The sequence below is a fragment of the Polyodon spathula genome, chromosome 13 (assembly GCF_017654505.1).
Source record: "Polyodon spathula isolate WHYD16114869_AA chromosome 13, ASM1765450v1, whole genome shotgun sequence".
Taxonomy (NCBI): Eukaryota; Metazoa; Chordata; class Actinopteri; order Acipenseriformes; family Polyodontidae; genus Polyodon; species Polyodon spathula.
The window spans coordinates 20,545,713-20,561,808 of NC_054546.1; the positions used below are offsets into that span (position 1 = coordinate 20,545,713).

Sequence of the window (16,096 nt, forward strand, 5' to 3'; positions counted from 1 at the left end):
TTTTTAGGTAAACAAAAGTTTGTTTTAATCACTATTAGGTAAGCACTGAGCGGTACCTGATTGGAATGGGTTTTATTTTGAGTTAATACATTACAGCAGGGATGAGGAATGGCATATGTCAGAGGCTCTGGTAAGTGAGTAAACAAATAACCCAGCAACTCTATTATATTAGCATTTTTACTTCATAATTTAGGTCTGTAGTCTCTTCGTGTTGTTAATGTCTGTTCTTTTCTTGTGTGTCTGCGCGCAGTAATGTTTTTTTTAAGCTGTCAGACTTGAAAAGCAGCAGGTTCCTTTGTTTGAAGCGGGAATCTGGGCAAGAAGTGACAAGTCCTATTGTGTAATAACTGCGTGGTTTTCAGATGCTGTTTGAAAATTCATCATTGCCTTTGCTCTTTCTGAAAAACAGGTCATTTTTACATTTCCCTTGAAGTTTCTGCAATGGTGACAGCCAAGACAAGTATTGCATTCAACCACCCTATACCCAGTGACCCCACCATCACTCCCACTTCATTGTGAACCTGGTATACTGCAATCACGTTCAACCACCATCACCCCCACTTCATTGTGAACTGTGTATACTGCAATCACGTTCAGCCACCATGTACCCAGTCACTCCACTATCACCCCCACTTCATTGTGAACTGTGTATACAACAATAGTGTTAGTTTTCAAATTACTTATGGTGTTAAATTGTTCATGTCTGACACCACATTCATGAAGCCATGAAAAGATATTTGCTGTTCTTTATTTTCACTTTGTTTCTGTTACATTTAGTTCACCTCCTGTGCCTACACTACAGTAGGGTGCTTGCTGTCAGCCACCATATAGCACTGACTTAACATGATGTGACAGGTTTGTTTCCAAGGTTCATTGTCATGAAACCTATTTTAAAAAACACAAAATGGTCCAGTGCTTCACGCTAGCCTCCAGTCAATGATCACAATAACCGGCTTGAATATTGAGCTTTATTTTACATTGCCCTAACTATAGGAGACAAGAAAAAACTAGGCCCATCCAGACAGGTGCCTTAAAAATAATGTATCAAACTGTTACCCTTGGCAACGGGTCATTAAAGAAGGAAGTGAAGTCAACTTTCTGAGCACATGAAGTTAATGGGAGATAAAACAAAGGGCTTCTACCAAACATGGAGCACTCCTGTAAATAAACGTGTCAAAGACGGTGTGTAAAACAAAATGTGATCTTTATTTTCACTTTGATTTGGTTTCAGATATGTAAATGTAAAGAAAAAAAGTTTTTAAAGCCTAGCTTATTCCTTGCTCTACAAAGACATGTTTTTTTTATATAAATGAGGGTCCATTGTGATTAATGATCTGATTGGCAATCCAACATAATTCAATACACTGTCAAAAACTGGAAAAAAATGACAACAACCTGATCACAAGACAAAACTCAGAGGCCAGCTCTTAAGTAATACTTTTCTGCTGCCAAGAGATGGGGACTTGCAGTAATAAAAACTGGGAATGCTTCCAAAATGAAATGTTTTATTACTTCCATTAGGAATGTAATCTGAGTGAATCATCTTTGGAAGATTGCATGACTAACAGGAGAAGGGCATCGGCTGAAGAACTTATCGGCCAAAATAATATATGGGTCAGAGTTAAGGCTGACACTTACATTAGTTTGTAAACCACCTGTGGTAAACTGAACGGCAAATATTTAAATATTTGTTTAAAACAAACTATTCCCTAACATTTAAAAAAAAAAAATTTATTGGGGGCCAATACAGTAATTTTAGTAATAATCAGTCTAGCAACAGAAACGCACATGTATGAACACATTGCAAGTATGCACAGACGTATTGCACGAGAAAAGGCTGTCTGATTACAATACACTACAAAAAAAAAAAAACTAACCGGACATCAAATACTGTACATAACTATTTTTCTGCAGATTTAAATCAGTGACATGTGCACTGTAATGCATTAATAGCTGCAGTCATGATAGGCCAGACAGCAGCTGTAACAGATTTGATTGTAGGTGCTTCTATTCATTTGATTCTGAGAAACTTGGCACATACTCCAATAACATTATATTGAAAATAAAGGCAACACATGCTAACCATTACAAACATTCAATTCTTTAATTGCTGCTTTAAAATTTTTATATAAAAGAAAAGGAATGAAAATAACTTGACATCTTACAAAAACACTTGACTTATTTTAGCAAGGTGTTTATAGATCACCTGTAGGCAACTAAATCCATTAGTTACAGAACAAAAGGTTATATAAAAAAAAAAAAAAAGAAACCCACAAGACACTTTTTCTTCCTAAGAAAATGTTTTGGTATCTACAATACCTTATCAAAATAAACTTATCACTATTATAACATTTATTTTCAGGAAAAAAAAAATAAAGTATATAAATGATGGACATTGACTAAATGATTATGGTCATTCATCCTTGACCATGACACACTTGAATTACTACGACTGAAGCATATGCACTTAATCACCTAATTAGTGAGATAGCTGATTGGAGACTGGATATGGAGTGATTTCAGCTGTTGAATTGCAAGCTTGAATGAAAGAAAATCACAGAAAAAAAAACACAATATGCCACATCTGTCAAGAGAGCAGCATCTTCGTGTAATCGGCGTGTTGGAGGCTGGACTAGGGCAGTGTACTGTGGCTCACCGTCTTGGGTGCTCACAGCCAGCAATTTCAAATCTGGCGAGACAGTACGACCAGACACCACTCTGTCAATGACGGGCCATGAACTGGGAGACCAAGAGTCCCAACACCTGCCCAAGATCGACAGATCATTTTGCAGCATCTTTGTGATTGGTCAATTGTTAAATCCGTATAATAAAGTCACTGCACCTGCTCTAAAACAGTGTTTGCCATTGTTCAGTCACATCTATATTCTATGCAAATATAACTGACAAGTTACTTTTGCTGCTCAAATATAAGTGTAATACGTTTCTTTTGATGCTCAGTAAATATATATTTTTTCAGTTTCATCACTAATTATTTTGTCTGCCTTTCCTTGGCTGGATCCAGGAGGCCAAGCTGACTGGTTGGTACTCCGTGCCACGCCAGCTGCAGGGGAGGGGTGTGTGCAGTGGTCACGGCTCATTCCCATTCACACACTTTTGTTGCTCTGTCCGGCTCGTCCGCAGCACTTCCAGTTGCTTGGCCCTCAGCCACCTCTCCCAGGACAGTGTTGCCTGGCCAACACTTAGAGACAGCAATCTATACAAGAGAAAACAGAAGAGCATTAACTCCACTGTCCTATTGAGAGAACAATCTGTTACACTTCATTACTCAAACTCACCACACCACCACACAAATCAGGAAAGTAAAAAAACAAAACAAAACAAAGACTGAATGGGAGGCAGGGGTGTTCAGGTCAGGATTGACATACTTTAAGTACTAGGAAGGAGGTACAAAAACGGATCATTGGTTAAAACTCCACAGGTCAGACACATTTGATATCACTCCTGTTAATGTCACCCTCTGCTTATTATCACCACATTGAAATGCCCTGGCCCCAATATAATGGGAGTCAATAGGGATAGGCTCCTGATAATATCACTGGTTATTGTCACACTCCTGTTCTCATTTCTTTATTTTTGTATGTTTGTTTAAAATGCACAAAGCTGCTGTAAATGCATTTTCTTTATTTTACTAAATATACACAAGAGTATGAACAATAAATCCTGTAACTTCTTATTTTTTTCTTTTTAAATAACATCCTGGTTCCTGATCCTTTTTTCGTTACTATTTTATTTTAATATTTAAAAGACTTCACAGTTGGAGTGCAGACTAGGTTTCAGAAGGTCTCAGACAACTGCACATACTGGCAGTCACAATTAATGTGACTGTTCTGCAGTGTGACAAAATATATAATGCTTCTTTCAAGAAATTAGATCGGAAGTTCCCTGAAGCACCACTGTGTTGAAATCCAGTACACGTACATGCTATACATACTGGTACTTCATTTGGCAATGGCTTCTGTTTTGGATACATGCTCTACTGTTATAGCCAATAGCGTTTTAAAAACACCAAGAATGAAAAGCATTCACACCTAGCAACAACAAGCATTCTGTGGAAGTCCTCAGCCGAGATGCTCTGCGGGTCATCCTTACGCATTTCTACAAAGTCATCCTCCACAGCCTGGAAAAAATAAATAAAAAGTATGTAAATAACAAGTCCCCCATGGTGTAAAACACAGGCATATATCATTACTATCTGACTTGCACGTCAAAAATCACTGGCAGAGAATACCGAATTACCTACTACTACTACCTGAATTATACATTGGGATTGCACTTCTCCGTTTTAACTGATAATACTCCCCCAGGGACATGTTTAGAAAAATCTATTTACTGATAAAATGTATAAAAATCAATTATTAAAAAAAAACACCAATCATGTAATCATACTACAAGGGTTTCTTCATTAAACAGTGTTTGCAGAGGGCCAGCGGCATGGAAAGGCATTGCAATGGTTCAATCGTGTACGTCTGTGCATGACTGGAACACAGACGTGCTTCATGTTTGAAAACCTAAACTTTTTGTGACACTACTGTACAATGGGGCATGAAACAAAAAAACATTTAGCAGTATGTAAAGGCAAAACGAGGATTTGCTTGAAGAAATCATAAAAGGAAAGACAGAAACCGTACGCAAGTACTGCAGAGTTGTAATTCCTGAGAGAAGTTACACAACTACCTCGGTGGTATCCGTTTAAGTAGTTCATCTTGCAATGGAACCTGGCTTTTCTTTCCATACTACTACTAGACCGACCGCTGCACTTCTACACAGTAAATTAGCCTTTTATAATTCTGTATGACAGATGTGTGTAATAATGACTGTTAGAAACCTACATTTAGTGTATTTGAGTGGTTTACTTTTTATCCCCAACAGTAACCGATTTTCGTAACCCCCCCCAAAAAAAACCAAAACATTCCTGAACCAAATTTAAAAAAAAACAAAAAACTTAACAATTCAAGTGTTAATTACACAACCAGACAATGCTCTCCCATTATTTTCTAGAGGCCTGCCCTTCTGTTATTACTCAATAATGGAAAAGATAACACTAATTAATGACACCTGTTCTAAAACCACTGCTTATTGATGAAACGCTTCAAAGGGACGCTCTGTCCATTGCATTGCACACCTACATTTCCACTGTTTATGGTAAATACTTCCTGTGGATTGTAAAACTGCATCTTGAGCAATGATACATTTAAATACCTTGCCATATGGTCAGATTGATATCAATGACAGATATCACTAATTGTAAACTTGGTGCCTTATACTGATCTCATTCTTGTTGTTTCGCTACAAGATTGTACAGCAAGTCTTACTGCAGGCAGTGTTTCAGTTAACAAAAATGGCCAAAAAACAAAAACGTGAAAAATGAACATTCTGAGTTGTACAAATAATGTTTCATGAAAATGCAATATAAATAGCACAGCCAAGCTACAATGGCTTACTGCTCTGTGGCACTGTTACTAATATGAGCCTTGATCAAACATGTGACTAAACTCACAGCAGTCCTTCCCCCACAGTGATAACAGGTTGTGGTATAATTTCACACTTCATTACCTGGTTACGTGCAATAAAAAATGTCTACAAAATTAACAAGCGGCAGATGAAGAGAATACTCAGTCTGGAAGCATTGAGTTTTCAATTAAAAGCGACAAATGCATGTGCAGAATAATTAAAGAAGACGGTACATATGTGGCAAAGGCCTGTCTCTCGGGCACACGTGCAGCACATTACTTGTTTTTTGGGATTTGACGGTAAGGCAGAAAAGCAGAGTAGGATCTACCCATGAACCCAGGGTCTTTTTGAAGTTTGAAGTGCACTGTTGCCCAAATCACATGGATGGGTGTGTTTGCAGTCAAAAAAAGAGCTGGAATTTTAAGGAATTAATACATTTTTTGTTGTTGTATGCACTGTGCAGCAACTCGGCATGAAGCTAAAAGTCTTTAAAATGAAAAGTTACTGAAACCTAATTTTTTTTTTTTCTAAAACTGAAACATATATGAATTTAGTTAACTAAAACTAAATCATTTTAAATGAAAACTAAAAATAGAAACAAAAACTAAATAATACAAGCTAAATAAAAAACAAAACTGAATTGAAATGCTGAAACTGAAGAGACACTGGCTGCAGGTATTGGATTGGGGAGATTATCAGTTTTCTACTGCAACTTTTTTTTAAAAAAATTTATTTAAAAACAGACTTTGTACTGCAGTGCGACTCCATGATGCATCACTGGGTTAAGTATGACAAACTGGATTTGCATGGTCTAAATTCAAGTAGAAACTTTTATTGGTGCCAAATTATCTACGTGCATACACAAATCAAATGCCTGCCTCTCTGAACAGTCTGTTACAATGTTGTTATAATACTTATTCATTATGTTCAACAACCCATTCCACCTCAAGAAACTTATTTTGCTCGATTATGCTGGAATAACCTTCCTCCTGAAATAAGGGCAAGTGTTACTCTCCCTGTGTTTAAGGATATGTTATTGCAACACTTGAGAAAAACTTCAAACAGCTCATGGTGTCTGTTTATTGTATGATTGAGTGAATGTGAATCATAACCTGCTTGTAGTCCTCTGGGAAATCTTTGAAACAAGGTCTATCCTGGACTGAAATTTAAATATCATCCAAGTTCTGCAATCAGTTCTGCTTCCGTCTATGCCAACCCCCCCAACACACACAATGGGAGATGGGCCTCTCACCTTTGTTACTTCATCAGAGATGTGGTATTCCATGGTCTTGAGTAAGGTGAGGTAGATGCGGAACTTGTTGAGCAGAGAAGGGGGCAGTGCTGCCTGCAGGTTGGTTAGGTACTCGTCTGTGTTGAGGGGCACAGTCTGGGGCTGGAGAGGAACCTGGAAGTCTGACTAGAGAGAGAGAGAGAGAGAGAGAGAGAGAGAGAGAGAGAGAGAGAGAGAAGGTCCATGCCTCTCCCGTCACGACTCTTTCAATCCTCCTTAGTTGGGCACTCTCCCTTCCGTCCTCCCCCTCTCTCTCCCACTCTCCTCTAATCACCATACTCTCTCCTACCCTCTCTAGAGAGAGAGAGAGAGAGAGAGAGCGAGAGAGAGAGAGAGAGAGAGAGAGAGAGAGAGAGAGAGAGAGAGAGAGAGAGAGAGAGAGAGAGAGAGAGAGAGAGAGAGAGAGAGAGAGAGAGAGAGAGAGAGAGAGAGAGAGAGATAACATCCATAACTTCAAAAGGTTCAATCAGAATTCTAAGGCAAAACTATAAGAAACTAAGCAGACAAGCCTATTCAAAAGACCTGGAGGGTCCATTAACATATTGAATTGCATACAGTTTTGTAGTTTTCCATATACTTAACAAAAAACACAGTGTCTGAACGCGATTTTGTAAAACATCAAAGGACTAATATACAATTTATTTTCTACATTAAATACAAGTGTATCAAAATAAATAGTGTTTTTTATTTTTTATTATGTCTCAATCCTAAAATTCTAGATGATGCAAAACTTTGCCATAGCTGTAGGCTTGGGTACTACAGATACTTTATATAAAAAAACAAAAGATCTAGTGACACTTTTTTTTTTTTAAACTTTTGTTCCCTTTTAGTTGCCACTACAATTAGGTTGGACTCTGATGCTGGTTTGGCAGATAGATTAATCCCCAGCATTCTCACAAACACAACATGAGTTATAAGAACAAAAAAAATGAAAATACACTATGCAAGTGCAAGGTTTTGTTCCTACAGCCATCAAGTTACATGAAGGTCATTCAAAACATGAGAAATCAATCTGCCTGAAATCTAGTCACGCGCCTCCCAACCCCTTCCATCAACTGAATCAATCTCGTGTATGGAAGAGCTCTTCTTTGTCCGTACCGGTAAAAGCGATCTCCCCTCCGATGTGATGAGCACATTAATATTGCAGGGGAATTCCATCCGGTGGTAGTTGAAGTCGTAATCCACTTTCTGCCAGGTTATCAGGTTCCCCAGTGCTGTGATATTCTGTACACCTATAGGAAATATACAGGGGGGGGGGGGGTGGTGGTGAGTTGCTGAGTGAGAGACTGCACAGTGCAGCATTGTTGGGACACTCAAAGCTAGTCACACGTACCAGTCCATCTTTGGTGCAGTTTGGACCAGCTCTGGAGGAGACAAACTGGCTGGTCATTGCTAGCACATCGTTTACCCCTGTCTAATGGGATCTAATGCAAAAACTGTTTTTAAATTCTCCTAGTTTCTTTTATTTATTTTTTCTTTTAAAGAAAGTGCTTCCTTCCAGCTCGAAATTTGCTCCTACTCAGATTCTACTTGTGCCTTCTGGTCTAACTCGCAGTGCTAAGTTTGAACTTGTGACTTTAATTACCTTTATCTAGATCATTTATGGCTGATTTCACAAACCCCGATTAGCACTAATCATGGACTACCTATTAATTTAGTTAAGGTAATCCAAGATTAGAGCCAATCAGGGTCAGTGAAACCAATCACAAGGTTTTATAAACATATTAAATCCCACACACACAAGTAGACGTGATACATATTCTAGTGTTTTACATTTACCACTGTGTGTGCCGTGAAGATTCTTTGTATCTTTTTGGTATTGAACAATGTCGTTTTTCTTCCTTGCTCATATTTCTGAGTCTACTTTGACTGGGCATTATTGTCAATTGCAGAATAACAGAACAAAAGCCTATCCCAAGTAGTTGGAGTTCTGTTGTATCTATTCCCCTGTATGATGTTCTTGTGTTGTGTTGCACTGGGTCTATTCCCTTGTATGTTGTTCTTGTGTTGTGCTGTGTCTATTCCCCTGTATGATGTTATAGTGTCGTGTTGTGCTGTGTCTATTCCCCTGTATGTTGTTCTTTTGTTGCGCTGTGTCTATTCCATTTTATGTTGCCCTGTGTCTATCCCCCTGTATGTTGTTATTGTGTTGCACTGGGTCTATTCCCCTGTATGATGTTATTGGGTTGTACTGTGTCTTTTCCCCTGTATGTTGCTACTGTGTTGTGTTGCACTATGTCTATTCCCTCCTGTATGTCTAAGCAACACTGACCTGTGGTGTCTAGTTGACCCTGCTCCAGCACAGTCTCATCCACAAAGAGGGAGGTGTTTCTGCCCAGCTGCAGCACGCCACTCACCAGCCTGTTGGCTGCGTAGTCCTTCTGGGGAACGAACCTCAGGCTGTTCATATTGTGAAGAGTCATACACAGCCTGTACGACTGATGAGAGACAGAAATAAAATAACCAGTGTGAAGCTGCAGAACAAGCAAATGGGATACTACAGACAAATATCTGGAAACTGCATTAAATCAGATGCTTCTGTGAGCAGATCATTTTTTTTTTTTTTTTTTTTATTAAGGTAGCTTAAGTTACTGATACTGTACATGTACTGAAATGAGTTTAGTTGGTCCAATTACTTTGTTGCTGCATTCTATCAGCATATTGATTGAATTCATATGTAAGTGCTTATTCCACAGAGTACACACGCATTATAATGTTGGGCTATAATAAACCAGCATACTAAACAAGAGCTTTGTGTACTATTTGAGAGGCTGGCAGTGGGCCCGAGTTCTAGCTTTCATTTTTTGCTGACATAAATCTAGCTAACATTTTAAATTAGAAGTGTTTCTCATCAGACTATTTTAAAATGCTGCCAAACATTTCAGTAGCTTTGAAGCCAACATGTTGACTTCTCAATATCGAAAACCAGAAGTTGCAGTTCTACTCAGATGTGATTTGCCACTTCATACAACCGACCACGGTGACAATGGGGGTACCAGGAAAATAATAAATAAGTGTAATATGATGTTCTTAATACATTATTTTCTACATTGTGTAATACATTGGTATCAGTAATACAATAACACTGTATTCAGCATATTTGTCACAGTAAAAAAATAAAAAACCTGTGTGTAATGTTATGTTCACTTGGCAGTTTTGTTTTTCGGTTTAAAAACAAGTTGAAAGAAACAAACCAAAACAAAATGATCATAACCGACTTGACCCCTAAACTTTTTTTTTTTTTTTTTTTTTTTTTTTTTTTTAGTTACACCGGGGTCATTCTGTCACATAAGGATAACATTCTGGGTAGGAGCTGTGTCAGCGCTAAAGAACAGCTATATAACTCCGTGTGAAGATGGGAACCAGTGCACACATATACACAGGGTCCCCATAAACCGGTTAAAAATATTTGCATAAAAGCAAGGATTACAGCCAATTACAAGCCAACATATCTATAAGAGGCTACGAGTGTGTGATGAAAGTTTGATGAAGATTAGTGCAAAATCAAGGCGGTTATGTTACAGTGTTACAGACCGGTGAATGACGACCTAACAATGCCAATTTTGACTGACTTTGACCACATTTCTTTACCTGGGAAATGACAAGACAGTTAATGTTCAAAGAGGAGCAATGCCCGTAGGTTCACTTGACCGAGTGATCCAGATTTCTAGACATATCATTTTCTGTAAGGCTGAATTGGCCATGGATTAGAAGCCAAATAGCTTTCTTTATTTTTTTCATTAAATGGCTGTTAACTGTTAAAGATGAGGTCAAATGAACAGCTCTTTAGGGATTAAGAATGTATTAGGATAAAAAATTAAATCAGAGTGCAGGAAATACGACCGCAACGGTTGGGGACAACCTTTCCTTAATGGAAAACTGCTCAACTCACAACACCGAAGGCGGCACTAGTCAAAATGTTTGCCTATTTTATTTACATTTTACTTTAGAATTTATCATTAAGTGTTTTATGGTATGGATGAAATACTTCCAATAAAAATTTCCTCAGAGAATTTCTTCATAATGGATGTATCAATTAATTTCCCACCACTCTTCTTTACTGAACTGCTCCCCCTGCTGGACTAAAGTAGAACACAACCCCATTGTTCAGCTGAGAAAGAATTCCATACTGGGACATGTCCACAGTGACATCTTTGTTACTTACACAGTATTTTGTGGCCCCTGTAGTAGCAGAATATTGAGAAAACTGGGTTAATTGTGGATATCATTTCTAGAGTTGTTTTATGCTTTAGACTGCAAGTTTGCTTAAATCCACTTTGCTTAGCTAGCACTTTTTAAATTATAATCTCTATAGATAAGTAGATAGACAGAGATATATATATATATATATATATATATATATATATATATATATATATATATATATATATATGCCCTCCCCCATAACTAGCACTTACAGAAGGAACCAGTTGTTGGATAATGCGGTAAACATGCTCTGTGTAATTGCTGTTGTGAGGGCAGCCGCTCAGATTCAATGTGAACTTGCCCAACGGCATGACATCTCGTCTTGCATACCTGCAACGCAACCCACAGAGCAAAAAGATCAGACATGTGAACAGGATCCCCAACTTTCGTTTGGCATGAAAGCAAGACATATACCCACGGCCCCACCTAGCCCCAGTTCACTATTTTTTTAGGCAATGCGGCTAATGAGCTGTGACTGGCTGTGAAATGTCAGGCGATGCAATATTCCTGGTCAGCATTACTCACACACTGGAGATGAGATGCAGGATGAGGTACTCTGCGGCCAGGCTGTCTCCGAGCAGCACGTGGGTCAGGAATCCCAGCAGCTCTGCGCGTACCACCGGCAGCTCACTCGCAAAACTGGCAGCAACTGATAGACAAAACAACAGAGAAGCCGGTTACATTTCAAATCACCCATTTTCACATTAAAACTCTTTTCTCCCACAAAAGGGCTGACACCCCTTTTAACTTCAGATAACTTGTAGTGGCACGGATATCAGCGATCATTTTTCAGTAATCAAGGCTACACAATTCATGAGCAAGGATTGAGACAGGCAGTGGTGAGCACCCAGACTATCTGGAATGCTGATAAAGTCTTCCTATTGCGTCAAATCAATCAAGAGGTCTCCATACTTGACCATCAGAGTTACTCAACTTTGACAATATGTAACTACAGCCTACTTTACCCTATTTTAATTTGGGGAAATAACTGCTACCAAAGTGTAAAGGCGATTGTCTGTTTTTAACACACCATTCATTTTTCATTCAAGTATACAATATCTTTCCTGAAAAGATTCACAGTTTGCAACATAGTTTACCATTTATAAGGATTCACAAACTTTGAATAGTGCAAAGTTGTTCTTGTGAAAAAATCATGCAACTACCAGGAGAGACCAGCAAACATGTGATGACCGTGATACAGTTCTGAAACGTTGATCATTTGTACAGATATACTGTATGCGGATAGTTATTCTCTGCATCACCTAATTTAGAATATTAACATTTTGGGGTGCCACTACATTTACAAGATGGTTTGAAATCCTGTTCATTGAAAATTATCTATTCAGGTTGGCATACCAAGGTTAATACTGGTAAAGAATGTCCCACCTCCACTAGCTGGCTGTATGTATTCATTTGCCCAAATACTTAGTAGTGCAGTGAAGACTGTAAAACATATCAATGTGATGCTCATATTTGTACTCCTTCATTCTGATCACAAAGTCGTTGATTCAATAATGCGCCAAGTCAATTAAATGGTTTTGATTCACTGGCTGATTAAAGTAATCAGGCATGTCTATTTCTTGAAGACACAACATAAAACAAGGGCTAATACAGACTCAAGAGGCGCTGATTAGAAAGGTATGTTACGTATACAGCTTCAAGCCAACAGCCGTTCTATGCGCCAGCCGTCTAAGGGCCACACATCCAAGGGCAGTCTAAGCTGTGGCAGTCCAAGCAAGGACAGACAAAGCCAAGACCTTTTCCCAATCCCTCCAGGTGGCTACTAGAGGCCTCATTCCTTCCTTGACACCTAACTCAGGATCCCCAGGACCAAGTGGGCTCACTCATTCCCACTCCCAGAATGAACACTGGTAGGTACCTGCTCCACATACCCTTACTAACTGCTTCTCCCTTTACGTTGCCTGCTTGAAAACCTCCTTTTTTAATTGTCATTCCCTGACTAACAACTCTGCTTCTCAGTGAACTTATAACCAATACCAATCTTGATCTTCTCTGTCTATCTGAAACCTGGCACTCTGTTAACGACATGCACTCGCTCCATCTAGCCACCCCAAAGGGCTATTCCCTCTTTGACAAACCTTGTCTCACTGGCAGAGGCGGGGACATAGCTGTTATTGCTAATTGTGTGCTTGCTTCTCAGTTCTTTCTTTGCCTGCCTTTTCTTCATTTGAAAATCTCTCCATCAAGCTCCCCTCTCCCATGTCCCTCAACCTTGCTGTTATCTACCATCCACCTAAGAACAACTCTGCTTTTATTGCAGAGTTCTCAGAACTCATCTCCCTCACCTGCACTTTTACTGACAAACTCCTACTCCTAGGTGACTGCAACATTCATGTTGACTTGCCTTCCTCCCCCCTAGTGACTAACTTCAACACGCTTCTGGACTGTCTTGGACTTTCTCAATCTGTAAACATCTCCACCCACACCCGAGGACACTCTGAAACTGCTCATCACAAGGGGCCTTGATGTCTCCAATCTCTGTCTCAGATGTCTCTCTCTCTCTCTCTCTCTCTGACCATTTCTTAATCACTGCTAATATTAACCTTCCCGTTCCTTCCTCCGCTACTGATACTGTTTCTCCTTTCGTCTGCTGAATCCTCTGAAACTCTCAGAATGTGTCTCTTCATCCCCTCTAACTGGTATTTTCCCATCCTCAGTTGATGATGCTGTGACCCTCTACAACACCACCCTTACTAATATCAGACACTGTTGCCCCGCATACAAGCAAAACCGTCAAGAAAGATTGAAAATGGTACACCCTCGTACTTCAACTGCATAAATCTGTCTGCCGTAAGCTCGAGCGCAAGTGGAGGTCATCTGGACTAACGGTTCAGAGACATCTGGACCGACCATCTCGCGAGCTACAAGTGTGTGCTTGCCGCGGCCAGGGGCAAAAACTTCTCTGAAATCATAACTATGGGACACGGTAAACCCAATGTTCTCTTCAAGACCATCTACCAATCCTACATCCAGCCACCGACCGATCCAACTCCATTCCATCCTCCTCTCTTACCAGTCATGATTTCTCCTAACAAAATCAACATCTATTCTACACTCGCCCACCACAAACCCAGTCTAGTACTTGACCACCTCAACACTCCTCCAGTTGCTCCTCTTGCCCTCTCCTCCTCCTTCTCTCTATTGCTGATGTTTCCAGCTTACTATTGAAATCAACTACTGCCACGTGCCCCCTGGCCGACTAACCTTGTCCGTCTCTGTGCTTCTGATCTTGCTCCCTCCATTATGCACACTCTCAACCTATCCCTGGGCTCTTGCTCGGTTCCTGCTGCCCTCAAGCTTGCCAGAGTCATGCCGGTACTCAAAAAACCCTTCCTTGACCCGGCTGACTTATCTAATTTCCGTCCCATCTCCAACCTCATGGCACTCTTCTTGACCGCCTAAAGTAGTATGCTGGAATCTCTGGAACCTGTCTCTCCTGGATCTCCTCTGACCTATCTGGACGCATGCAGTCTGTTTCTTATGCTGGATGCAGTGGTGTTGAAAACCCAGTCACTTGTGGTGTCTCCCAAGGATCTATTGTTAGGCCCCTTCTCCAATATCTTCATGCTTCCCTTGGCCCAACACATCTGCCAACACAACCTCATGTTTCACTCCTATGCTGATGACACCCAGCTCTACTTAAAACTTGACCCTGGTAGCCCCTCTGCCATGGTCCAGCTCTCTGCATACATTCAAGACATCAAGGCATTAAAAGTGTACCACACTTGGACAACGCTCATTTAACTTCATGGCTCCAACTCTCTGGAACACTCTCCCAGTTTTGCCTTGTGATGCTCTGACCATAGCTTGCTTTAAATCAACTCTCAAAACCCACTTGTTCTCTCTTGCTTTCCATGCTCCTTAAGCCTGATATCTTATTAGCTGCTACTATTTAACATATTGTTACTATCATGTATTCTGCACTTTCCACTATTTAGTGTACTATTCCATGTATTATGCTACGATCATGTATACTTTCCACTGTACATCATGTATTATGCATTTCTCTATTTGAAGTATTATGGATTTTCTTGCATTTACTGCATTTTGTGAAGCGCTTTGTGATGGTGTTCCACTATGAAAGGCGCTGTATGAAATAAAGATTGATTGATTCTAAGGACTAAGAAGACCTGTATGTCTGTGAAATAAGCCGGTGGTGTTCATTCCCTAACTTTGTTTACTACAGTACCCTTCAAGTCGAATTCTGTACTTCAAAGTGTTCACATTGAAGAAGTGACAAATAAGTAATGTAGTGGCACTCTTGCGCTCTGCAAAGAATCATTAATAATGTTTCAGACAGAGGTCCATGCTGTATCATGCTTGCAAGAGGAGGCTGTATTCACTAACAGTTCTTGGCCTCCTCCTCTCTGACTGGCAGCAGCGGGTTGCTGTGCTCCAGTCTGTGCACCAGCAGGGTGTGGAGCCGCGGCACCAGCGATGCAGGGGGGCTGTGTACCCTCTGCTCCTCAGCTGTGTCTACACAGGTCATCGGGTCCACCAGCGAGAAGCTGCAATCCCTAGAGGAGACAGGGAGCAAGTTCATATAGGTTTTTTTTGTTTAAATTATGTCTCAATCTTAAAATTCTAGGGGATGCAAAACTTTTGGCCACAGCTATTGGCTTCAATGTAACTCCAACTCTGCAAAAAGATAACTTTACTATAACTTATTATTACTATAAATAGTTATATAAAAGTAAGTCACACAAAAACTATACAATCTGCAACAGTAAGTATTGAGAAAGTTATGAGATGTGTGCCAAGTGAAGACTGACCTCTCCTCGTTCATTACACTGAGTGCCGGATCCACAGACAGGATCCCATAGACCTCCAAGATGTCATTGACTTTGAAGCAATCCCAGTTCTCATAGACCTGTAAGGGAGTAGGAGAGGGGTAGTGAGAAAAACACACAAGAACTTTAAATACCTGGAAATTATTTCAATTAGACAGTAAATAAGGCATAACGGTATCTGCAGAGTGCCTAGCATCAGAAAACACCTGGTGCTTCAGAGAAATCCACTTCAGCGCTCAGGTCTGTAATCTGTAGCTCAGTATGTCCTACTTGTCTGTGGCTATCAATGGCATCCTTAAATAAACAAATGGACTTG

The 16,096-nt window shown here is 39.9% G+C and overlaps 1 protein-coding gene across 2 annotated transcripts in view; it reads right to left on the minus strand.

Moving 5' to 3' along the window:
- Positions 1–2,613: 2,613 nt before the first annotated feature.
- LOC121325982 (minichromosome maintenance complex binding protein) overlaps positions 2,614–16,096 on the minus strand; it is a 31,020-nt gene continuing 17,537 nt past the window's right edge. For both annotated transcript variants that reach the window (XM_041269095.1, XM_041269094.1), the window contains exons 8-16: positions 15,763–15,860; positions 15,338–15,507; positions 11,495–11,618; positions 11,182–11,299; positions 9,036–9,201; positions 7,862–7,995; positions 6,725–6,889; positions 4,050–4,138; positions 2,614–3,214 (exon numbers count right to left, since the gene is read on the minus strand). In XM_041269095.1, coding sequence (XP_041125029.1) covers positions 3,088–3,214; positions 4,050–4,138; positions 6,725–6,889; positions 7,862–7,995; positions 9,036–9,201; positions 11,182–11,299; positions 11,495–11,618; positions 15,338–15,507; positions 15,763–15,860 — 1,191 coding nt within the window. In that variant the 3' untranslated portion in view covers positions 2,614–3,087. The remainder of the gene's footprint in view (positions 3,215–4,049; positions 4,139–6,724; positions 6,890–7,861; positions 7,996–9,035; positions 9,202–11,181; positions 11,300–11,494; positions 11,619–15,337; positions 15,508–15,762; positions 15,861–16,096) is intronic.